General features: G+C 38.3%; 1 protein-coding gene across 1 annotated transcript in view; it reads left to right on the top strand.

Annotated features, from left to right (window-relative positions):
* Positions 1–253: 253 nt before the first annotated feature.
* jam3b (junctional adhesion molecule 3b) overlaps positions 254–25,707 on the top strand; it is a 51,746-nt gene continuing 26,292 nt past the window's right edge. The window contains exon 1 of the mRNA XM_015337698.2: positions 254–356. Within this exon, the coding sequence (XP_015193184.1) occupies positions 308–356 (49 nt within the window). The 5' untranslated portion in view covers positions 254–307. The remainder of the gene's footprint in view (positions 357–25,707) is intronic.

Raw genomic sequence — 25,707 nt, 5'->3', positions numbered from 1 at the left:
TCCTGTAAGCCCCCTAAAAAAACCTTTCATCAGCCAGTTCGTGAGAAATGTCGTCTAAATAATTTACAGCACAACTATAAGACGAAAATCAAGAACTGTAACGGTAAAAACCACTAATCCTGTTTGGGAGGGGAAAAAAAGTAAATTTTGGGGAAAGGCTGTCCTTAAAAACGATGCGTGTAGCTATGGAAACTCTCGACAACAGACTCTCCCCTCCCTCTCTCCAGTGGTCCTCCCTATCATCTGAAAGCTACCCCCTCTATTTTGCGCATGTACGGGCAGATAATCCATTGAGCAACTCAACAAGATGGCGAAAGCAAGGCTGGCAGGATTTGCGATCCTCTTCTCTGCACACTGTGAGTCTATGCAGAAATGGGCTGTTTCATGTATTGAGCTGTAACGTTATTTTCTTCTTTTCCCCTCTGAACTTTACCGTCCTTTCTCTGTGGGGTGTGCGTTTCCATTATCCGCAGCTACACGAAATTGGTACAAGAACAGCTAGAAAGACCCAGCTATAGAGCTTTTTTTTTTAAATCAGATGAACTCAACGTGGGCTGCTTATTGTTTTATTGTTGTTACAATTAGCTACCTATTCTGCTGCAAAGCTGAAGAGCAACGCAAGTGTGCAGTGATAAAAGCTGTCTTTATTGCAGCTTTGGGTTTGGGGGAAGATAACGGTACATACTGTACCGTTCAAGCAATATTCGCGAGATAACGGGACACCCTGGCTCTTATTATTAATATGCTTTCCCAAAGGCGAAGAATAAATATCTGCTCTGAGCTGTACGTTACATTTTGAAATCTTTGGGTCGGAAAAAAAAAGTAAAGGTGGCGTTTGCTTGCTTCTTAACTTAATATACAGTATATATATATAAACTCTGAAGTCCGGATGTGAGACGGGTGTTTCGCCGTCTGTTTTCTGGGGAACCTCAGCTACGACGACGACCCCCCCCCCAAAAAAAGTTTTGTCGGGTGATTGGTAGCAAGACGTATTTGGCGAATATCGGTGACTGCGTGGTTAGAGAGAGCTCAAGCTGGGACATTTTCACGCGTGTTTTGAAGCCGGGATACGCGGAGTACACGGATAAAACTTGGGAGTTGAGAGAAAGAGAGAGAGAAGTGGGAGAAAAGTTGGTGCGAGGGATGCAGGATAACGGCCGTGCGGTCGGGAGCGCTGGCTGGAGGGGACGGTCCGCGGTCCGGCGGGGGTCGGCGCCTGGGCGCACCGCTCCCGCACCGCCGCACTGCCCCACCGCCGCTCTGTGAGACAGCAGGACTGAGCCAGAGCCGGCATGCGTGATCAGACAACAGCGTGGCCGGTGCGACAGCAGGCTGTTTCAGTCCATTTCAGTCACTCCGCCCCGCAGAGATCTGTGTTGTTTTTTTGTATTGTGGCAAATCATGTGGCATTTGTAATGCAATATAAAAATATCATTAAAATATTACTAATATAATATTGAAATATTATGAAATACAATGTAAATATTTTTCACTCACTATTGTTGTTGTTGTGGTGGTGGTTCTGATTATTATTGCAGATCACAGTGACGGGCAACACAGTAGTTTGCCTTGTTTATTCTGTTTTGTAGTTTATTATGAGTTTAGAAGGAATAGGTGTTTCAATAGCATTAGAAGAATAAATGTAAACAACGCACCAAGGTGTCCCTGAAGTACAGCTTCTCACTGTAAATAGTGTAAAGTTTAAGTGTTGCGGCTTCATAAACATACTGTATCTTGAGGTCGTGTGCTTTAAAATACTTTTAGCTCTGATTCTTCAGTGCAGCTGTTAATCGGAGCGGGTAACTGTACTGTAGGTAGTCCCATCTATAAATGCCACCCACGCCTTTAACAGAATTAGAAGGAGAGATGAAAACTCAATCAACTGATTATACCTCTCTCTAGCAGGGCTATGCTGATTCTGAAAAGCCTACTGTGCATATTTACAAGAGTGAAAATGTTATTCTTGAGGGCTTTCTAGCTTTGACTTTCATGAAGAAAAAAACAGCATAACATACCAAATGCGTCACTTTAATTTGCTTGCCGCGAAGTGGGTTATCTTGCTGCTTAATAAGCAACAACATCAGTGGCATGAAAATTTCTTGTGCATTACAGTCCCTAACTCTGTGTGTTGATGCCGCTAAACAGAAATGTTGGTTCTTGCCTCGTTATCACCTCGTAATTAACGTCTCGACACACCAAGCAATGCAATAACGAAGAAGCTGATGATCTGTGTCATTGGACTACCTAAACGAAGCAGCGTGGGTCGTGTGTAGGAAATATTGTTTTTACTACAACTACCAGTGTAATCAGCTGGTGCTTGTTAATTACTGTACATCTGTCATTTCAGTATTGTGCAGATACTCTTTAGGGTAGTCTACCCATTTATAGCACTAATGAAGGCTGAGTGAAAGGATAACTCAGACATTAACAGGGAAGTCAACTCAGTGCTCATTGAAGCTAAATATGTTTATATTTTTATCTATAACAAATATGTATAGATATTTGAAAACCTGCAAACTTTAAACAGTAATACAAATTTGTATGTGTTTTGTAGGAGTTTGAAAACAACTCTCAATGTTCATTTAAATGTTGTACCCTATATTCAATTAGGGACATTCAAATAGCCTGAAAAATTAAATACAATATCTACAAGTAGATCAATGATTCAGCAGTTGTTTGGCATGACTTTCTTTTCCTGCTTGCTTTGCATCTCTTAAAATAACCTTTGAAGATATTATCATTTTAAAAAGAATTATCATGCTTTACAAATGGGGCTAGAAGCTTCTTTTCTAACTTCAATGATCAAAATAATGTAGGCATGAAAAGCCCACTTTAAACTTAAACTTTAAACTAAAACAATATTGACGGGTTCCTTTTTAAAAAAAAATGTTTCAACAGTGAAAAAATCCTTTTGCAGCACAGTTTCTGCTGATCTGTCTTCAAACATGGCGTGTGGAAAAGCAAGCCCACGTTGTTGCTAACAGTAATTTTGCAGAAATGTGTCCATTGTGGGTATCAAGAGCTATTGTGTTAGACACTCTAAAATATTTTTTTTAAATATAGTTACTGAGTCTGAAATACTTTGGCCATGTGCTCATAACTTAAGATTCAATAGCCGAAAGAGCTTCCCTGCTGTGCTGTGCCATTTTTATGTATTTTTCCTGCCAGGGAAAAGGAATTAAAGATGAAGCTGTTTCTGGGTTTCGTTATGTTTGTTATGACACTGTGGAGGTTACTGCTTCTATTGTTGTTTAAGATTTAATTCTTCTTGAAGAGAGGAATTTAATACTACCTCCAGCCAAAACAACGTGGTGCCAAGATATTTTGAAGCAGTACGATACTCAGTGGAACATTTCCAAACTAGTGTAAAGCCATGTTTAGAGATTCAGCTTTTTCTTTATTTATAGCCTCTGAAGTGACCTGTCCCGGGACAATCTTTAGAGATAGGCTTTAAAGATTTTTTTTTTATTCCAGTTGGGAGGTGTGATTGGCAGTAGATTTGATGGTTTGGCACTTGTCATTTATTTTTAACTCCTCATCAGAGCAAAGATAATGTAGTTCTTTTACACAGAGCGACAAACCAGAAAAAAATATTACTGGTAGCAAAGCTCTCCTTCTGCTAGTTGTGAGCCTTCAGCCTGTTGGTTCCATTAAGAGTTTTGTGTGAATTAATTGAACTTCATCTTTTGGTCAGAAAGGTAAATGTTCCAAAAAGACACTTTGAAAACCAGTAAAATAATAGTGTATGAATAGTTCAATCTTTGTTTATCTATATTTTTAATGTTGACATAAAACATTCAGGTTGGCAAAAAATAATCATTCGAAGTCTGCCCCTTTCAGCTAAAGCATATCTAGCAGAATGAAAGTCCATCAATGTCAAGTTAACCCATGATTCAAGAAGGTGAGAAAGCTACCTTTAAAACATCTTCAAATAATAGTCAAATATCCTGCATCTTTCTGTGCCTTAGAATGTCTGGAGAGGATAAGTAAGACTTGGCTGGTAAGAATATTGTTTTTGTATTTTTATCACTGTGCTGGTGAAGTCTTGCAGAATCTCCACTGACTGCCACGATGCCACCCTGTTCTTTTGCAACAAAATATAAAGTGCTTAACTTCTTGTTCCCACCTTCTCCTTGATGTTAGGCTGGAATGATCCTCATACTGTACTTCGAGGGAGAGCGCTTTGATCTCCAGAAGACTGTCGGACGTCTCGCAGTTCGTAATCTTTACTTTGAGCTCCGTTCTGCAACTGTCTGGAAATTGGTTGGCAGGAGGACTAAGAAGGGCTCTGTGACAACTGCTGAAGCAAAATATGGTTATATGGCAATGCCAATGTATTGTAACTGACACATTGGAGGCATTCTGCCTGTGTCCCACCATATTCAGGCATGGGAAAGTGAAGCTGCATTTGGAGTTCCTCATTTTAATGTGCAAAAGAGTATCTGACCCAATTTCTATGTACTTTATGTTTGTACACATAGAGTCCTGACAAAGATTTATGAACAATTGTGATATTTATTATTGTGTGTTAGACTTTTTCAAGAGCATGGAAAAACAGCTTGAAGGGCCTATTTATGGATGCCACATGCAGTGCATCTCTAAAATGACCAGAAATAGAGAGCAACTCACAGCATGCTGTAATGGGCACGCAAGCTGGTAAAACACTGTACTGTAGTTTTGTGGCGTTATGCCAGACTGCTGGTGAAAAGCTTCACTACTGGTAAAAACAATGACACAAGTTGCTTTAAAGTTCCTGAAGCTGTGCTTTTTTCCTCCTTCCCACAGCTTTTGATCAGAAAGGTCAAAGTGAAAGACACTGGCAGAACTTTTCCTGGGAGTCAGAGAAATAATTCTAGGGATTTAGCCAGATGAGTACAAACTCTGACATCAAAACACAAGCAAGGAACTTGGCACATTGCTAAAAGTGCTGAATCTCAGTAGTTTTATGTAGTACACTGCAGTTTGCAGCATCTATAAAATTATGTGGAAGCTGGCCCCTGTTTTTGGTATTATCACAGAGTCACACTAAAAAATAGGCCCTTTATGAAATCAGAAAATTGAAGTAGTTGCTAGATTCTTTGGTTCTCAGGACCTCTATAGGGTAGCTAAAATGTCTTATTAGGTTATTTGTGTGTTCTCCCAATTTAATTGGGCTTTCCGTTAACTGAATGTTGGATAGCGTTTCCTCAGCAGATTATACAATGTGGAAAGCAGGGGGTTTAATGGACGTTTCAGTCGTTTGCTTAGTAACAATAGGGCAACAATCATAATTACATCATGTACCGGTCATTACATTCCTTTTGGATTACAAGTTTTAAAAAATCCCATGTCTCCAATGTGGCCTTACAATTGGAAAGAAGTTTGTTTTCGAAAATATTGACACGAGAAGGATTAGAAACAAAAAATAAATTGTTAGTTTAGGCATTTGTCTCAGAAAAGGTACAGCTGGATGAATAGGAGTAATCCTATGAGTACAGTCAGTGCACCAGTTTGTTTGGGAGAAGATGTCAATGCTTTTCGTAGGACAGAGACACATCCTGTCTGGAGAAACCTATTGTTTTCAGATGGTGATGATTAATCCACAGGTTCAGTCAGGAGTTCAGTGGGCAGCCACGTACTTTAGAAATCCAATTGCTCTGTATATATGACAGACCAGAGCTAGGAATGCTTAGACTTTGAACCAAAGAAGGCTGCACATGTCCTGTAGCTCATGTGTTCTAATATACCAGAACAGCTGAGGAACGGTGGGGTGGAAGAAGCTGACAGGAACGGCACAGCAAGCAGAACTCTGGCTGCATTTTTCCCAGTCGCAGGCTGTTCCTGTGGGCAGCAGATGGGATGTGTAGCACATACCTTATTGCACGAGTGGATCTACAAATGCTTGGAAGCTTAAAGATTTAGAAGAGATTCCTCTGGCCCTGTTCCATTAGCACGTCTTTACGATCCTTAAAAAAACGTATGGATTAGTCAGGCCTTCCTTAAAATATAAAAACATACCAAGTGGTCTTCCTTAGAACAAAGCCGATGTCTGATTAGCTGAAGGTTCTGAAGATAAGCATCAGAATTCTATTATTGTTTCATAAGCAGGATTCTCTGTACATTCTTCATCGAGTACTCGAAAGGCTGGTTTTATTCAGTCACATCCCGTTTTTATTAAAAGCTTTTTTCCCCTCTTTTGCAAAGAGGAGCAGATGTTAGAAGGGAAAGCCAGGCTAGACCAGTGGCTTTTCAGGAATGGCAGACATGCATTCTTTGGATGTCAGTAAGAATATTATGAGGAAGACGGGCATTGATCAAAATAGTGCCTGGCTGCTACTGTGAAAATAAGCAGTGTGGCAGCTTCGCTGAAATGTTGGCAGGTTTTTTAAACAGTCAAATAAAATGCATTTCTTTGACTGTTGATGACATTCTAATATTGTCATATTCAGCATGATTGACCTAGGTGTTCATGCTGAATATGACAATATTGAATTCATATATGACATATGAATGGATTATATATTCAGGTGAAAATGCACAGATATCTCCTTTCTAGTTAAAATGCTTATGTCTAGTCCCCATTTCTTTAGAGATTAAATGAGAATGATTTACTAGAGAAAAGTCTTTTATGTGAAAAGTATTTGAAAACCTTCTCAGTACATTTTTAAAAGGAGCTAAAAGCTACTGTTTATTTTGCCAAGAAATTCCTTTATTTATGCAATGTTCACTCTCTGTCTAGTTTAATTTTGTAAACTAGACAACTAATAACTATATAACTGTCTATAACTAATTTTGTAAATCACACTTTTCCAAATTAATATTTGGAAAACATTTTAACAAATTGCATTTCATGCAGTCGAAATTTACAGCATATCAATAAGTCAAAGAGAGCTGCAGTTTATCCAAAAAGCACTGAAATGCTGCCAGCATGGAGTTGTAAACAGTAGGTGATCTACATGAGCTCTGAAGATTTGTATAACATCAAGGAAAATCAAAATAAGAACTGAATTAGACATCTTTATAACAACATTTTGGTCTAAAGGAAATGTACTTATATTACAATTTTTTCTAATTTGTTAGTCTCTGTACTGTACAGTTATCGGTAACCCATCAGATAATTCTAATGCATGAAAAATGCAAGTGAGCAGAGTTTTTTCTTTTGAAATGGTTACAAAAGTGCCACTGGTCTCATCATCCAAAAGTGAAAATTCCCACGGAAACATTTTCAATGTTAGAATAGTATATGAATACGGTGTCTGTCACCCTCTCCTAACATTTGGCTCATTGGGTAACATGTATGTCTGCATGTATATGTAGACATAAAACACAGGCTCAACGTTACATGAATTTTGATTGCATTATCAAACCCCTATCAAACCAGCAGTACAGTCCCTCAGTCCACAGGGGAAGGGCGTGACTGTGGAATTGTATATGTGTGCATCAGACACATGATTAGATTTCTATCGTGAGGATCCCAAATGGGATCAAATGGGTTTTTATTTTAAAATTACAGCTCCTTATCCTAATGGGAGTTACTCAAGTATCTTTATTTTTGGGATCTACTGGCTCAGCTAACAAGGAGAGAAAACCGCTAAATCTCACAGCACTCTTTGTCCCTCTTGAAATTTCTGTTTTTGGTATCCTAAAGGGAAAACATGTAGTATTATAAAAACCAACCAAACGAAATCTGCTGGAAAAGTGAACATTGTGGTTAGTGTTAAAATAACCGTATCAGTTCTAAGATTTGAATTAAAAGAAAAAGATTTTGTTGACCTTTTGCAAATTTTGATTGTTTTCTTTTAAAGCCTGTTTACAGAACCTGGATAACTAGTGTTTTTTTAAATATAAGCACGCCTAAGAGCTCTGTAAACTAGCTTTTCCGAGAGAAATGAAGAACGCTTCCTCAGAAAACATTCCAAGAGAATTCTCTGCTTGGAGGTTTTCCAACAGCATTAAATAAGATAAGTACTTAAATGTTGTAATATTCAAATGTCAGAACTGCAAAGTCAGCTAAAAGTAAAGTTAAAAGCCTCGACAACTATATTTTATAGCATTTGGCTTGAGTGGTTAATCAATATTACTGTAACTGACAGAAAAGTGATTTAATTCCTGCACATTTAAAGCAGGGATCTTATCCATCTGTCACACAGTTTGAGTGTAATTACTAGCAGGAACAAAGGTAAAGTGACAATGTTTTTACTTGCTGTGGGAAATTTAATGTATTGGCCAAAATACATTGGCAGGACAGGGAACGTTTTCAATTATGTTTTGAAAGTAAAGAGTATGAAGATGCTGTCTAACTCAATACAATAAATCAAGAGTTTCAAGACTAAATGGAGTGGTTGTTTTTCCATTTTCTTTTGGTTTCCCTATTGTGTCCTGTCAAATCCCAAGCCTTTACATGAAATGAGATATTTACTTCACTGGATCTTATTCTAAGTTTTTAAGCTTTATAATTAAAAGAGCTTAAAACTGTAACTCATTTAACGTTTTGTACTGATACCTTTAATTACTTATTGAATTAGTGAACTAATAAAGTTAAACACCTCTCAGATGGATATTAGATGTGAAGGAGTATAATTTCTATCCCTGTAAGTAAAGAGTTTATGTATATATTAACTATGATAGGATAACTGGAAAAGAAAAACAATATTTTAACCACTTTTTCCAGAATTGTAGTTTCTTTCCCTAAAAGCTTAGAATCATGGAGTGCGTGCATTGGAATAGTTCTTCAACAGATGCAGTAGTTTCTACAGTATCATCCATGTGATAGCCCTAATTTTTGTTGCTTTCAGCTTTATCTGTGTGCCAGCTCCGGTATCTGCATTGAAAGCTGCAATTTCATTTGAACGACTGCTTTTTTGTGAAACTCAGTGAGAATGAAACGCATGTGTTTACAGTTTTTGGTGAACAATTTCACATCTTTAATAGTCCTTGGAACATATGGAACAATCTAATGATAAATAGTATAAGTACCGTTGTTCCATGATCTGACATTGAAATGATTGGGAAAAATTGCATTTTCGTGTTTACATCACACCAATACGTGAAGTGTGAAATGGAATGTCATTTTGTTGGTGGTACAGAGCCAATGTGTAATGTTCCAAAAATTCTAGATATTTTTTGAGGTTACAGGTTTTACAGGTTATGTTGTGTTTCCAGAGTAGCTAATGCGTGAAGACACTGCGGGAATCAAAGATTCAGTCTGATTCTTGATGTCCCCCTGTGATTGCATTTTGGTTGACATCCAAAGGTGTTCTTTATTTAAAGAAAAAGGGCGACAGAAATAGTGCCTCGTGCTGCTCACAATTTTGTATCTCCTTGTTAGGATGCTGCCGCTGTGGTGACAAAATTGGAACGTGAGCATCTGTCTATATTTATTAAAGGGTCACCAGAGAAATCTCTCTTTGATATTTTGTCTTAGTCTTAATAAATAGGTGTTTCATCCTGTGATTAAAAGACAATGCAAAACACCTGTAAACGAGTTTTTTGGATCCATGAAAAGGGACTTTTGGGGTCTACACATGAGTACACTGGTATATTTACTGATTTACTGTTTTTATGTTCTTTGATTAAAGCAGAAGGATCAGGAAAATAGACTATATCAAGCTGTTTTTCCCTAAAACATTTATTTTCTGCTAATTGTAAGGCACAGTAGACATCATAATTTTTCAGACCATAATGATTGAACGTCTGAAAAAGGTGGATTCATTACTTTATATTTATAACCCTGCCCAGTGACACAATTGTGGGAATCTGATGTAGAAAGAGAGGAAGATTTCTAGGAAGAAGTGCTAGAGATCAAGATTATGATGATTATATTTTATGTAAGTGCTTATGAAATCTGTTTCAGCAACATCCCTACAACCTTCTCACATCTCAACTGAGAAACTTTCAAAATAGAAAGTGACAAACAGCATTCAGGTTTCTGTCTCAGTGACAGTGGCTGGAATTTAAGAATGCAGTCCTGGTCGTCAGTCATACCCTTTCTGGGTTTGACAACACATATAAGTGCTGCTTGAGAAGATTTGCCCACATTGTAAAGCTGCATTAATAATGAAATCTTACTTTGGAAGACTACACTTTGAAAAACACGGTTGGGGGAGATTCTCAAAGAAATAACTTCAACTCAAATAGCAGTCCACCCTCATAGCCTCATGGGTACATGTTAATGGATATCTTCATCTTTTTTATGACTATAATTTGATTAATGTCTGCAATACAGACTACATTTGTTTTTAATCCTGTGAAATGTCTATGTTTGCAGAATTCCCCTCCAAAAGTCCTTTAATGACTTCATTATTAACTCATGAATGTGTATTAATACAAAAGACATCCTTGTGTGGCACTGGGTACAGAACTGTCCACATGCAAAGCGAGGTTGAGCGAACAACAAAAGACTAATTCACTTGGCAAGTGTTTTTGGCCTTTAAAAATCTGAAACAACATTAAACTGAAATGAGTTTTGATCTCTTTTGAATCAAATTTTTTGTACAGTGTGGAAGAAGTTCATCTCACTGGCTGGCATTTTTCAGGGATAAGAAGAGTGAAGAAGAGTGAGAAAATGCTCATCATGGATGGGTTAGAGTTTTAAACTCAAGTTTCAGTTGAGATGTGCTATGTAATTTGTGCTTTGCAAAACCGAAGCCAGTCCATTGCCTCACCCACTAGCCTCCTCAATCACATCCTATCTCTCCAGGCATCTGCTGTACATCAGTTTCCGCTTTGCCAGCATCCTCTTTCCCCGAGTCAAGCCATCTTGTTCTAGGTCTTCCTCGTGGCCTCTTCCCCTCAATATCCTCTTCTACTAGCTCTGTTAGTAGGTCTGGATCTCTTCTCATTACATGACCATGCCACCGTAGTCTTCTTCCTTTGACAGTAGCAACAATGTCAGGGTCTTTATACAGCTCTCTTAATTATTTTCTTTTTCCTTCTTCTCCATTCTCCATTTTCTTTCACTGGTCCAAAAATCTGACACTGTTTTCAAAAGCATCTTTTTAGTGAGAGTCCACAGCTATTGCCCCATGCAGTTCTGCTGGCTGGATTATTTTCTTGTTTATCCTTGTTTTGGTTGTTCGTGACAGCAGCTTTGACTTCATCATTTCCCCCTTAGCAAATCTGGATTTAATTCCAGCCTGAATTCTCGCTAGAATTTCCAGGAATTTTCTTCCTCTATACTATTTTTCTCTTGAATCACACCTCCCAAATACTTAAAATCTTCCACTTTCCCAAAGGACATTCCCTCTACTTCCAGGGAGCCATTTGTATTTCCTCATCTACTTACAGGGAGGTATTTAGATTTGTCAATATTGATCTCTAGACCCACTCCATTGGCCTCCTTCACTAAAACCCTTGTCATGTCTCTCAATTCTTGTTCCCTTTGACCTATGAGCACTACATCATCTGCGTAGGCTAAAATATTGATCTTTCTGCCTAACTTAATTCCCGTTTCCATTTCTGCGACTTTCCTTATGGCTCTTTCCAACACTAAATTGAATAGCAGTGGGGACAGGCAGTCTGCTTTTTGACACAGGTCTTTACCTCAAACACTTCTGATAGTCGCCCATTCACTCTTTCTCTGCGTCTTATCTTATCAGTTTCTCTGGGATTCCTGTTTTTTCCATTTCTCTCCAAATTGTTTTACTCTAAATATGTATTCATAAATATTTAACTGGGATTTTAGGTTTTGCATGGTGATTTTATTGAGCATGGGGACATGTATTCCTTTGAAGCTAAGGAATTCAGGTTGCATGTTTAACGAAGGCTAATTTTTTAAGCAGAACAGAAGACGCATGAATTAGTCATGGCATGCGTACAGCTGCTTCTAGTAAATCGCTTGCTCAACTAGTCAAGCGTTTTACATTTTTGTTGGCATGCCATTCATTGATTCAGTGCGTGTAATGTCCTAGCCATAGTTAGCTGCATCATCCGGTATTGGAGTGATATTCTTTTCAATTATTTGTCCAGGCTTACACTGCAGCTAGCCCTGTACTCAATGAATATGTGCATCCACTTTACCTTGTGGTGATGGTGGGATATGATCCTAAAAAAAAAACATAATTTAGCTAAATGATTTTTAAATGTATCTTACTGTTCACATGACATACATGTTAAATGGAATTGGTGATTTTACTCACTGAGTTTAGGAGCTGTGGTAGCTGAGACGATCAGGGGCATCTAGCTCCTGACCGGAAGGTCCTGGGATCAATCCCAGGGGGGGGCAAGTGATGTAGCTAATTCTAATTCCTTCCAGACGCCTCCCAGGTCCACTCAGCCTGCTTTCCAAGTGAGTGCCAGGGGTTAATCCTTCCGGGGGTAAGAGGCCAGCTGGAGTGTGATGCTGACCACCTCACCTCCACCTCCAGTGTCGGATGGTTGAGAAAATGGTGGCCCTTGCCCCCCATTCCCCATGGGCCTTGATGGCCTGAAAAGGGGACCTAATGTACCTACTGTACACGTACCTACTTACTGAGTTAAGAAGAAGGGAATAATGTGGATCAGTTGGCTTCTTCTGCAAGTATTTCCCAGATGACTGACAATATTACCATGAGTGAACTCAACAGAAAAATATTTACACGATTGCAGTAATCAGAGCTCACACTGTTTCCTGGAAAGCAGCTTAAATGCCCATTATGTTGTGTCTGCTGGGACGTCGGTTGGTTTTTCCGATTTCGCTACACGAGCGCATGTTACTTAGGCGTTAAGAATGAGCCTAAAGATTATTAGGTTTTCATGGACGTATTTTATGGTCCTGAATATTTCCCCAGAAAAAGCCCCCTTGGCATTGACTGAAAGGAGATTCCACTTTTGAAGTGAGTCTGTTACCTTTACAATAGGTCAAGGAGAGACCTCTTTTGGGCCTGTTTATTGCATTATTTCACTGCCTGCATTATGTGTCATTGTAGAGCAAATTGAAAGGGGAAATGCAGTATGAAACAGAAATGCACTATACAGTACCACATTATACCATCGTATTTCTAGATATTGATCAGCTTTATTGATCAAATGTGAAGCCACAACTGTCCCCCCACTATTCGTATAATAGCTAAGAGTGGAGTGCAAAATTAACTACTAAAGAGCTGTTTTTTTGCATTATCCTCTAGAATATTTACGAACCTTGAAAAAACTAAAACATTAAAGCATTTGCATTCAGAAAGGGTCATGAGATCACATCTCAGCACATTAGAAATGATACTGTACAATGCAGTGTGTAAATAAGTGTAAAATGCCTACAGTCTTACAGTGTTATTTATTCATCTGGCTTATTTACTCATTATGATATATCCCCTCCCTTGAAAAACGTACTGCAGGCAGACTGTATGTAACAATCAGGGACAGAGCAGTCATAATTGAATTCATGAATATATATCGTCACTTAACCTTTTCTACGAATCTGTTTCATGTGACCACAGCTGTTTCCAGACCAAAGTGCTACATGGACGCTACAGTAGGTTTGATGTCTTGGAAAGTGTCGGTATCAGTAATGTGTCAATACTCTGTTAGCCATCTACATTTATAAAAAAGAAGACAATGGAAAGTGGATAATGATGGTATAAGGATGCTATGGCAATTGATTTCATGATGGCACAAATGCAGTCTTCTTAAACAGTCATTTCACTTAGACTCAAAACTGATGCTAGCCGCCTGCTGTTGAATGTTCAATTCACTGAAAGTAACTTGCCCTTCTGAGTTAAGATTTTCAGTCTTAAACATTTGAAACCAGTGATCAAAACAAAGCAGTCAATAGTGACTTCTATTCCTGCCTGGGGTTCTTGCCAAAGAGTTATCCAGTTGTGTTTACTTTAAAAATATGCTTAAAGGAATTAAAAAGATTTTAACTCCAACAACATATTTTTGGGCATATTATTTTATGATGCTTATCTCTCAAGCAAATGCAACCAGACAACTTTGGAGATCAGATGCAATCAGATTAAAGATGTCCATTTAAACTGTTGTTTAATCTGCGTAGAATCATTAATAATGAATTAAATTCAGGAACAATATGGCATGCTTATCCTTCCATCCCTTAACATGACAGTCAGGCAATAGCATTATTTCAGGTTTATTCCACTGGTATTCTTTATGCAGTGTTGTAGTATTATACAGGACTGAAGTTAATTGATTGCATTCATTTATTTCTTTACATTTAGAAAATAAATAAAAATGTGTTTCTTTCAAATGCTTTAGAAGTACAAACTGAGTAATACAGTATTTTCAAAAAAGGATAGCCAAGGATTGAAACTGCTGAAAGATATTGACATAATCTTGGATTTAGAGATTAGACTGCAATATTAAAGGGAGATCCTATTATTGTGTGATGCTCAAACATTAGGAGTAAGTCCATTAAATTATAAAATTGCATCTGCTGTGTCTACAGTATACTATGCATAACTTATTGTAAAGTCTGCAGTGTACTGCAGGTATAAGACCCTTACTTGCTGGATTTGTATTCTGTGAATGCTTTTAAGTAAAACATTGGTCATTCATGTAGTAAGGATTCTGTAGTATGTTATATTAGATTAAATGTAGAAATGTATTGAGAACGCGGAATGACCGCTTTGTTCATGCAGTTCACTCTTTATCACATGATATGGGTTTGGTCTTAAAAAAACTCTTGATAAAAAGTGAAAGAGACTCCCAGAGACACAACCTATTGACACCAGCAACTTAAGTGGCCTCTGGAAAATGAGACTTAAAAATGCACTATATTTTTTTCCATTGTTTGGTTTAAAATAAACAAAGCCCAGATGTGTGCAGCATGAAATATTAAACAAAATAGTGGGGAAAGAATACAGCCTACAAATAATTTATTGAACAATGAAAGGAGTTAAAAAGGAAAGCATTTTAATGTAACTTCTGTAAAACCTGGTTTTGAGTGGGAGTCTCTTTAATCTGAGAAAACTGTTTCCGTCGAGGTGGTTAAATTACTTTTCTTCAGTGTACTTTAATTAATTAAGGCCTTTGCAATGTAAAAAAGAGCATCCAACAGCATTGTACATTAGCATGCAATCACGCTGGTGCAGTTTTATTTAGTGTGGCAAACACCGAGTGCGTGTGAGTTGCTTTTCTACCTCCTCTGCCCCCATTCGGCGACGTTAGGAGAATGTTGTTCCTCTTTCCAGCAGTGTCTTAAAATGGCAGCGTTTGTGATCTCTGTTGCCGTGCTCGTCCTCGAGAACAACAGGCTCCAGATGTGCCACAGTTTATGGGGGTTAAGTTCTCCAGCCCAGTTTGAAGTGAGCATTTCCTGTGACCGGTTCATCAGATCAGACAATTATCAAAACCGTCTAAGGCGTTGCCGACTGCAGTGCAGTGCTTATCAGGGGTGGGCTGTAATTGCTGTGGACAGCTGCAGAGATTGAATCGCAGTCATGAACCTTGATGGCTGGCTTCTGAAGTGACACTAGAACGTCCTTTATAAAGTAACAAGGAGCAGGCCAAAGTCAGAATGTTCTGACAGCCGTCCAAAATATGGTATTTACGTCTGATAGAATGCCCATTGACAGTATAGCAAGCAGAGTTTGCCAACAGAAATATGTTGGCCCATATTTCACATTGGAAAGCTTTTTGCGTGTGCAGGTCTTTTCTGGCTGGCTAGTTTGAATCCTACAAAGTGCTACAGTACAGCCATATGTATTATATTATAATCTGGTCTGTGGTTCTGTATTCGTCTTGTGTCTGTTAACCGGACCTGCGATCACATGTATCCACATGCAAAACTGATATGAAAAAGAATTGTAAAGTGATGTGCAAATGGCGACTTCATTAAAGATATAAATATTAGCCAGTATGTCACTTATTATTTCCAAATACAGTTCAATACACTTTAATGTAAGATGTTCATTAGTGGTCACAAAACCATTAGTAGAAATAATAGTTTATTGTTTAGAATTTGGCTACTTCATCCAAAGCTAAACAAAAGTACAGTTCATACAATATATGCACACTGATATACAGTATAGTAATATGTGTGAACTATTTATAACTAAAAGGTATATGGTACAGAAATTAAATATGTAAATAAGAGAAAGATAATATACCTCATCGCCAGATATTGTAACATTGTATTGTTATATCAGTTATGTAATGGAAATTGCCTTTTCTTCATTATGCTTTGCGTTTCTTCTATTTCAATGGATGAAGAGATCATTAACAGTGTTTTTGATTGTGTTCAGTGCATGTTGCTCTCTGAAGTGTAATTTCAGTTTTCATCTTCATGAGCAGTAGGTGAATTTAATTTCAGCATTTGAAAGTGATATGGAATGCATTTGAAATGCTGTTGAAGCTTCCCTATGCATTTGTTCCACCAAAGAATACAAAGAGTTTTAACTCAAAATCTCAAGTGCAAATGAAAATCAAAACTTGAATGAGGTGCAAAATGAAATACTTCAAACTTGTTAGTTTACTTCATTTGACAACAAACCTGCTGCTTCCTTCATACAATATTTAGAAAACGAATTCTCTTCAGTCACTGGGTTGTTAGTTCTTTCAACAATATGAATCTAGGGAACTCAGTAAGTGGTCCAAGAAAAAATAAGCAATTACAGGCACTAAAGAAACACCCAAGTCTGAAGATGTGGACTGTATTTAGTCTTGTTATCATTTCATAGCATTTATAGCTTAATAAAAGCCTTTTCTTTGCCTTTAATTAATTTTAATCCCCTTGTTTTAACTTTTGGGGTTCATATACTGATGAGTGTCTTTTAAGGATATGCTGTTGAAAAGGTCTCACAGGAAATCACAGATTAAATTAAATTTCCGTTGCCCTTTGTTCGATTGTGAAATTATGTTGACTCCAAATGCAATTTGTGTTCACATAGGAAAAGCACGATTTTTCTGCTTGATGTTAAGAGCAATCCTGCTCTGAATGATTGAACCTGTATTAGGAAACACTGTAAGGAAAAGAAATGCAGTTTTTGTCAATTTGTTTTCAAAATATTTCTTAGGTATTCAAAGAGCAAATGCGATGTTTCCTGTGGTTTAGCATTTTTGTGTATTGTTTCAATATTGCATAATTTTTTATAGCTTAGTCACTTCTGCAGTGTTTTATATTTATTCATACATTCCGATGAACAGTAATAAAACCGTACATCAGTTTCATAATTATGTGTTTGTGCTACAGCTTAATTCTTAAATTATACTCAGCCCTCACTGAGTTATACAACATGAATGTCACTGTCCTCCTTTTTCCCTTCCCACTTAAGAAGAGAACTAAAAAGCTACATTCAGCCTCAGAGTTACTCAGATTTACATCAGGAGTTAACCCCCCACTACATTTATAATCTGCATGAATACCAACTACAGTTCTAAACCCTTTGTATCTCATTGTAACAGCTTGATGAACTTATGAAAGTTAATGATACGAAATGGAAGAGAAATAGAGAAAAGAAAATATGCTTTTATACATCAATAAAGTGTACGAGGATTAAAAACTAAATCTGGTTTCTTTGGTTTGTATTTTCTTTCTTGTACTCTGGATTAAACTCCAGATGTTTTATGTAAGGCTTTTTGCGCTTTCTGCTGTCTCAAATGTGCCTGTAATCTGATAAATCCTGTCAGTCTTCGGGAGAAGATCACAAAATCCATCTTCGAAGGGGAAATCCAAATGACAGAACTAGCCTTTCTCTTGGGCAGCAATCACATTTGACGTGAAAATGCTATTCACGAGGAGGTTCGATGTTCGTAAGGACATTTCTGAATCTCCTTGAATAGAGGTGCTCTGTAACAGCATGTGCAATTTCCTATGGAACAAAACACCTATAATCCTTTAAATCCACAACAAATGTAATGATTTTAGACAGGAGCAAAGAAAACAATGTTGTATTGATCAACAGAGAAGAGAGGAGGGTATGTATCTGACTCAAACAGAGACCGATACATTTAGGATCTGTTTTTTCACACCAGTAATTTTTTGTAATTGTGTCACTGAATTTGAATACAAACTGGTTTGTTTCTGTAATCCTACAGTATATAAAACGCACAGTCCACGTAATGGTCATAACAAGTGTTTAAGAAGTCCAGAATAAACCTCAGAATGCCAAAGACCTTGCCTTTTTTGTTCTGAGCTGTTGGTTAGCTAACTTGCACTTTCAGCCGCTGAGAAAGTGTTGTCAGAGAGATTGCACTATTTTCCCAGAGAATGGTATGTTCTTGAACAGGTGACGGACATTCTCCTGAGGGAGAGACAGCCTTAGAATTTTGTTCCTACTGTATCTGTCTTGTCCACCTGTTATTCAGCTCCAATACCAAACCAACTTCCCAGACCACCAGTGCTTTTAAACCATATAACTCTGAAACAGCTTCAGTGCCTCGTACAATACAGGTTACTGTACCAATTTCTTCGTCCAAAGTTTCTCTGTATTTTTCTGTTGTAGTAATGTTGATTTTTGCAGGGTTATTTGCACCATGGGATGCACTGTGGTTAACTTTGCTGCCTCACAGTGCTGGGGCCCTGGGTTCGGTTCCTGGGGTGTTATCTGCGTGGAATTTGTATGTTCTTCCCATGTTTGTGTGGGTTCCAGCCTGGTACTCCAGTTCACTCCTATACTCCCAAGTCATACTGGTGTGAGTGTATGTCTGTGTGTGTCCTGTGATGGACTGGTGTCCTGTCCAGGGTGTATCCCGCAATACTCCTCTCGCAACCCTCTACTGGTTTAGCGGATTACAAGATGGATGGATGGATATTTGCATCATACTTAGAAACGTGAAGAGCTAAATTGCCATTTCACTCATTTTTGTGTACATACTGATTTATCATACATAAAGTAGAAACATCTCATTCTTAGCATCCAGCTAAAATTTTGCACTGTGCTCCACTGGGCGTACACCATTTTAAATTTAGTCTGGCAGCCTTGTTTGGGCATAAAAACACTACCTTGCTCTTACTAGGGATAGCACTTTGATGTTAGGCTTCCCTGTTTCGGACAGAGGTCATGTCTGGTCTCAGGAGTGTAAAAGTCACAGTTTGCAAAATGTGGATCCTTTTCCTGTGTGGAATTTGCCAATCTTTTTCATATTCATCAGAAATCTTTATGTACTTTTAAGTATTATCCTTAATGCGATAATTTTATACGATACATCAATATGTATATCAATACTGATTGTATTTTTACTTGTTCTTAACCTTTTGTAGCCTTTAAAGCTTGATTTTTTCCATGATGAAGTTAAATCTCATCTGTAAATCTTACAAGATTTAACTTTTTAAACCCCCCCCCGCCAGGAACTTTGCTGTATCTTTAAATAAAAAATACACTCACTCTGACGTCGGTGTCTTCTCTCAGACGCTGACTCTTCGCTCGTCAGAAAAAAACAAAACGTCTGCAGATAAATCCTGAAAAGGTTAGGCTATTGTTGTAGTAACTCAGTCTGGTATCGGTCTTGGTTATTTTTGCCAAGAAGGGGTCTGTATGGAGGAGGGTGACAGAGAGAGAAAGTGCCTCTCCACCCTGTAGGCCATGATCCTCCTTCCAAAAGATCGCACTTGTGTACACACTGCTCTTTACACTGCACTGGGGGGCTATATAACACACGTTTGAAATCGAGCTGACGTTTCTTACATCTGAATTTATTTTCAAATTCAACCATTTAATCGCAATGAAATACATTCTACTATTGTTTTAATTGGCATGTGTTCGTAGCATATAGACAGGAAGGGGAAAACAAACACTGTGTACAGTATGTGGCTGCAATAAATATTGCCAAAGCAATGGTAAAGATACAGAGAAGAAAAAGAACAAAAGTGAAGGGGTAACGGAAAACAGAAGAGACAAAAGGCTGATTATACTAACTCACTGCACAAGCACAATGCCTCAAACACATTGGAGAGAAGCGTAAGGAATAAAACACAAACACTCCAGGCATCTGCGTAGATGTGGAACTGTGACAGAGTGGGCACAAGGGATGCGTGTCTGTCTGGAGGAGGACGAGGGGGACAAATTTTACATTGAAACTAAAAACCGGACATACAGTAAACTGGGATATTGTAATAGGGAGTACGGAGCTGAAATTGATATGTTTGAAATGGTTTATGATCGCCACGCTTCTTTTCCCAGTTTATAAAGCCAGCTACTCAGCCAGATATTTTTTATTGACCTCATCTTTTCAAAGAAACAGGATATAATCCAATACAAGGTCATGGAGGAGGCCTGAGCCCGTCCTGCCAAGTGACGGGCACAAGGGCAGGGCACACCCTGGGAGGGATGCCAGTCCTTTACAGGGCACGCGCACACACAAAACCCGTGCACACTCACGTCAGGGCCAGTTTTCCCAGAAGCCAGTAAATCTGCCTGTTTGTCTTTGGACTGTGGGAGGAAAGTGGAGCACCTGGACGAAACCCAAGCAAACACAGACTTTCATACTCCGTGCAGAGAGCACCCCAGGAACTGAACCCAGGGCCCCAGCGCTGTGAGGCAGCAATGCTCACCACCCCAGAATATAATAACGTTTGCTATTTGCTTCAAATCTGTAAAGCCTGAGCCTAAAATTAGGATTTATAATTTTAGAAGAGCAGACTATGACAGAAACACGAAGGGGTTTAATGGAAAAATTAAATTAAGACCAAATCCAGAAGAAACAGGTAGCTCTACAGGTTATAAGGGACCAAGATCCATAGCCAGACAAAGTGTGTACTGAGCTGCAGGCACAGCTGAAAAAATAGCAGAATCACAGAGAGAGAGAAGAGTCGGACAGAAAAGAATTGGGTAATTTTAGTTAAGCTAGTTCAGCTTAGAACTAATAAATTGCCAGGGCCTGGTGGTATGTTCCAGTCATACCTAAGGAAATGAGAAGTGTTATTCATAGGCCTCTAGCGAGGATATTTCAGTCCTCACTTAGAATGGGAGCTGTACCCACCAGGAAACCATACAGCGATTAATCTTCCTGGAGACAATAGGCAGAGCTAAGCTAGAAAAACACTGATAGAACAATGTACAGGCAACAAGTACATTTGATATCCCTGAAGTATTCAGTACATTTACTGTAGATTTATCACGAGGTTTCTCATAAAAGATGGATTCTCCAATGAAAATCCGTAGGAATCCAAAGTCAGGTGGATTGAGAACACAGTGTGTCAAACTGTGACATGAAAAAGTATTCAGAACTTTTACATTTTTTTACATTTTGTTGCTGTGAATCTAGAATTCCTGCTATGATGTAGCACATTCAAAGCAAAAAACAAAAATAAATAGACATACTGTAATAAGATGAATGTAGAAAAGTCATGATTGCGTAAGTATTCAAACCGTTTGCTAAAATTAGTTTAGATGCAAAGAATACCTTAACAAGCCACACAGTGAGTTGAGTAAGGTCTCTGTAAGGTTCCTCTATCAGAATTTCAACCTTCAGGCTAAGGACATAAAAATGATTTAAAAGACCCTTTTTTATTTCTTTGAGCTCAGTAAAGTGGATCATTGAAAAGTGGAAAGCATCCAGACACTGCCTCATTCCTTTAAACAGCAGCCAGGCAAATATGAAACTAATCAGGGATGCCACCTTGAGCCCAACTGCGACTCTGAAAAGCTTACAGAGTTCACTGGCTGAGACAGAGGAAAATATCATAGTGGGCTTGTCTGGAACTGAAAAAAAATTCCCATATCAGATTCTGCATGGGTTTGCAACAAAGCACCTAAGTGACACTGCAAACATGTGGCAAAAGGTTTTGTGGTCAGGCAAGACAGTCAGAACTTGTCTAAATGTGAAGTGTTACATCTGATGCAAACCAATTATAGTCACCCCATCTCCACCATCCCACCCCATCAAGCATGATGGTGGCATCATTATATTAAAGTTCTGCTTCTCTTCAGAAGGAACTGGAAAGCTTGTCAAGACTGATGGGACTATAGAGGGAGCAAAGTACTTACAAACTTGCTTCAGACCCAAACCTGGGACTCAAATTCACCTTTCAGCAGAACAGTGATCCGGAGTCCTAAGCAATACTGGAGTGGTTTAGGAATAAGAACAATGAATGTCTTTGGGTCCTAAATGCAGTCCCTAAATGACTTGGATCCAATTGAGAACATGTGGGAAGACTGCTGTCCATGAGTGATCCAAGAGAGCATACTGTACAAATTAGAATGGGCAGAAATGACGTCAAGCCAGTGTGCCAACTTGATAGAGACTTTAACAAAAACTATTGCAGCTTTAATTACTTCCAGAAGTGCTTCCTGCAGATATTGAGTTTATAGTTCCGAAAACTTATGCGGTCGATTAAAGTCGATGTTAATACAAAACAATCCACAATGTATCTATGAAAATACAGTACATTATATATGTACAGTATAGTGGACGTAATTCTGAGCTACAGGACGTCGTGCACAGAAGAGCTTGAATGTGAATGAAGATTCATCTGTGTCTTCTTCGGGTCTAAGGACATTGTGATATAACGAAATGTGAAAGGAATTAAATCTCTTCAGTCTTGAACAAGTGAGATTGAGAGAAGATATGATCCAATATAGGTTAAAATCCTACAGCATGTAGAGTCAATTCATGCGAATATTTCATATTCAGAAGGAAATCACGAACTTCCTAACTTTCCAAACTTTTATGTATACCTAAGGTGTAATTATTCCAAGTGAAGTATGTGGCCCTTTTATACAGTACATGAGTAAGAAAGTTTGCCCTTGTTCAGCTTTGTCAAAATCTATTGCACATCATCTCTAAGATTGCCCTGCCCTTCGGATATCGTTACAGCCCCCCAGGTTTTCATTGAAGGATACATCAATTTTGATTTTCCAGATGAAATCCCGCAAATGTGACCGGATTCTTGGGAGTGCAGCTGCTCATAGCCCATAGCTACCTAAATGATACGAAACCTTGACCCTAAGCTCCTGGTTTTCAGCAAAACTCTTGCTAGTTCTTGTTTTTTTTGAGGAACTTTCAAAATAATATTCAGATTAGTGGCATTAAGCTTTTCAGTTCCTTCAAAATTCCTGTGTATAGTCAGAAGACAGATCTTCCGAAGGCTATTGGGAAATGTTTGTTCCTTAATGCATTGGTTTTTTTTGTTCTGGACAGCAGTTTTGATAAATAATACCATTCCAAAATGCAAAAACAGATTGTTTTAACTTGCTTCTGAATGTGCACATCTAAACCCCACCAGTGCAGTCATTCACAAAAGAGTGGCTTCCCTACTGTTACACATTTAACATTCAGCTTTTTCCATTGAGGCCTGACTTTTGGAACAGCAAGTTGGGAGGATTATGGCCTTTCCTTTGTTAAATCAACAGTCTCCTCTAGTAGTCCCGCTGTATTATTCAGCTGTCAGATGGATCTTACCTCATGGCCTTTTACAATGGCCAATTATCACTGCCAGGATTTTAGAGGCAGCAACTACCGTATAACAAAAACTGAGGTTTTGTACGCATCATTGGGTGTTGTATTAACCATATCGAAACAGGAATATCAGTGGCTTATTTCCATTGAAGACACATCTGTTGGTAACTCGAATACAGCATTTCTGTGTCTCAGGCATATTAGCATTTTGACACAGACTGTATGAACTAGGGATGCAATAACTGAAGGATTTACTTGGTTAAGTAAAAATGCTGTTTACACCTAACTATTTACTTTTAACCCTTAAAGGCCAAGATGGTTTGTAAGGATGTAGCTGAATTGGACTTCTTTGCTGAATATCACACAATATAATGGAACAATGTTTGCTTTGGAGTGCTGTGCTGTGCCGTGCCGTGCTGTGCCGTGCCATAGACACTGGGCTCAAATTTCACTTCACATCATTTTTTTTTCTTGTGACGTTACAGGGAAGTGTCCACAAGTGAGCGTGGCTCAAGCAGTGAGGTGGAGAATGTTCACAGTCTGCACAAATGTTAATATGTTCCAGTGAAACGTTCAACAAGTACAACAGGTTAAACAATTCACACTTTCTCTAAAAACCTCAAATGATATTGTGTTATGGTGCTACAATGTACAGTATAAGCTAAGTTTATCATGATTTGTGGGTTAAAGTTTTCATTTCGTGAGACAACAAATTTCTGGTTAAACAATTAACTGATACAAATCAAATGGTTTACACCGACATTTATTTAAATGTTATTCACATCCCTAGTTCAAATCCTGTCATGAAACTCTGCTTCCACTTCCCTGGATGTTTCTGACACTCTTGGGAAACACGATATCTGTAATTTCCTAAATCTACATCCTTTGCCTCAGCTTTTACAATGAGCATTCTCTTACAGGATAATACAGCATGACTAAAGACTGGTTTCCACTCACAGGCAGCTACAGGATAGAGTTAATGTAACAAGGAAAGAGACACTGGCAGATTTTCTGGGTTACAGAGATAAGCTAACCCATATTTTACCCCACGTTTTATACATTCAGAAGCTTTGATTTGCACTTATAGCTAAACATTATATTTTTATTTAAAAACATAGTAATTATGCCATTTCAGAAGCTATTTATAATTTGTTAAGGTTTTCTAAATGGTATGGGCGTATTCTTCTGAACCTGAGTGTTATTGTGAACAGCTGAAAATCTAAATGATTTTAAGATGTATTGTTTAAAATATACACCAATTCTTATCTGAAGAACATGAAACACATTTAAATGGATACACATTAAAGTTTCTTCATTGTTCATAACACCACATATCTGCAAGTTCTGCTGTTCCTTTAAACTTTTACATTCAAAACAATACCCCCTAGCTCCAAACTGCTCTGTTTTAACATTAAACTACTTTCTTCCCCAACAGCAAAAGGAACACTCTGGAATTACATTCCTAATTGGGATTAAGGAAGAGGTCACTGTACTTGGACTAGAATGTCAGCAATTTCCAGTGACTGGTGCAGCGGCCATCTGGAATGAAAGTAGCAAGCAGCTAATTCTGGCACTGAAGGCAACAGGATTTGCAGATTTCTGAGGCAGTGGCTTCAGTGAAGGCAGGAACTCGTGTATGGCCAAGGACTTAGTACTTATTTGAGTTAGGGTTTAGACTACACCTCTTCAGTTTGCGATCAGAGGTTTCAGAACAATTACTTTGAAAATAAGTTGGTTTATTTAAGTCAGTCAATCCATATGATAAACATTAAACCTGTGACATGTGACACCTCTTGTGGGAATTGTAGTGCATTCTGATTCTACTTTTCATGAAGTGCCAGAGTTTAAATATCTCTTGCAAGGTGTCTGAACATAAGAACCGAGGTCAAAGCTTGTCCCAGGCTTCCGCAACCCTTTGTGTAAAGGAGTGCAATACCTCCTGTTTGCAATTTTAAAAGTACTTCCTCTTAGTTTTCTTTTGTGTTCTCTGGTTTGTGTTTGAGATTCGTTCACTGTTAAAAAGTGGAGTTGCTGTTACTTAATCAATGCCTTCAGTGCAAGGCGGAAACAGGTCATTGTTTACAAATACGATTTTTGTGCTCTGGCTGTGTGCAAGGCTGGCTGAAGTGGAAAAATAGTGGCTGCTCACCTCATAACCCCTTTAAAACGCGTCCCAGACACAAGCACTAAGATGGGTTAAAAGCCCAGTTGGCAGCTAGAATCTTCCATGGAAATCTGTATTGTGTTTCCGTCAAAGGTTATATGTGAAGATGTGCCTTAGTGAGGCATTAGTTCATTCCAAATAAGAAAGAAAACAGACCTTGGAGATAAAACTGAAGGCTGTATTTACACATAATTCATTGTTGACCTTGCCATCTCATCATACTGTGTGATAAACTCTCGTCGTCCCAGGAATGCAAAATAAAGTGCTTGTCAAGCAGGCCTCAGTGGTCGAAAACA

This window comes from Lepisosteus oculatus, chromosome 23, assembly GCF_040954835.1.
Source record: "Lepisosteus oculatus isolate fLepOcu1 chromosome 23, fLepOcu1.hap2, whole genome shotgun sequence".
Lineage (NCBI taxonomy): Eukaryota > Metazoa > Chordata > Actinopteri > Semionotiformes > Lepisosteidae > Lepisosteus > Lepisosteus oculatus.
This window is presented reverse-complemented; position numbering and strand designations above follow the sequence as displayed.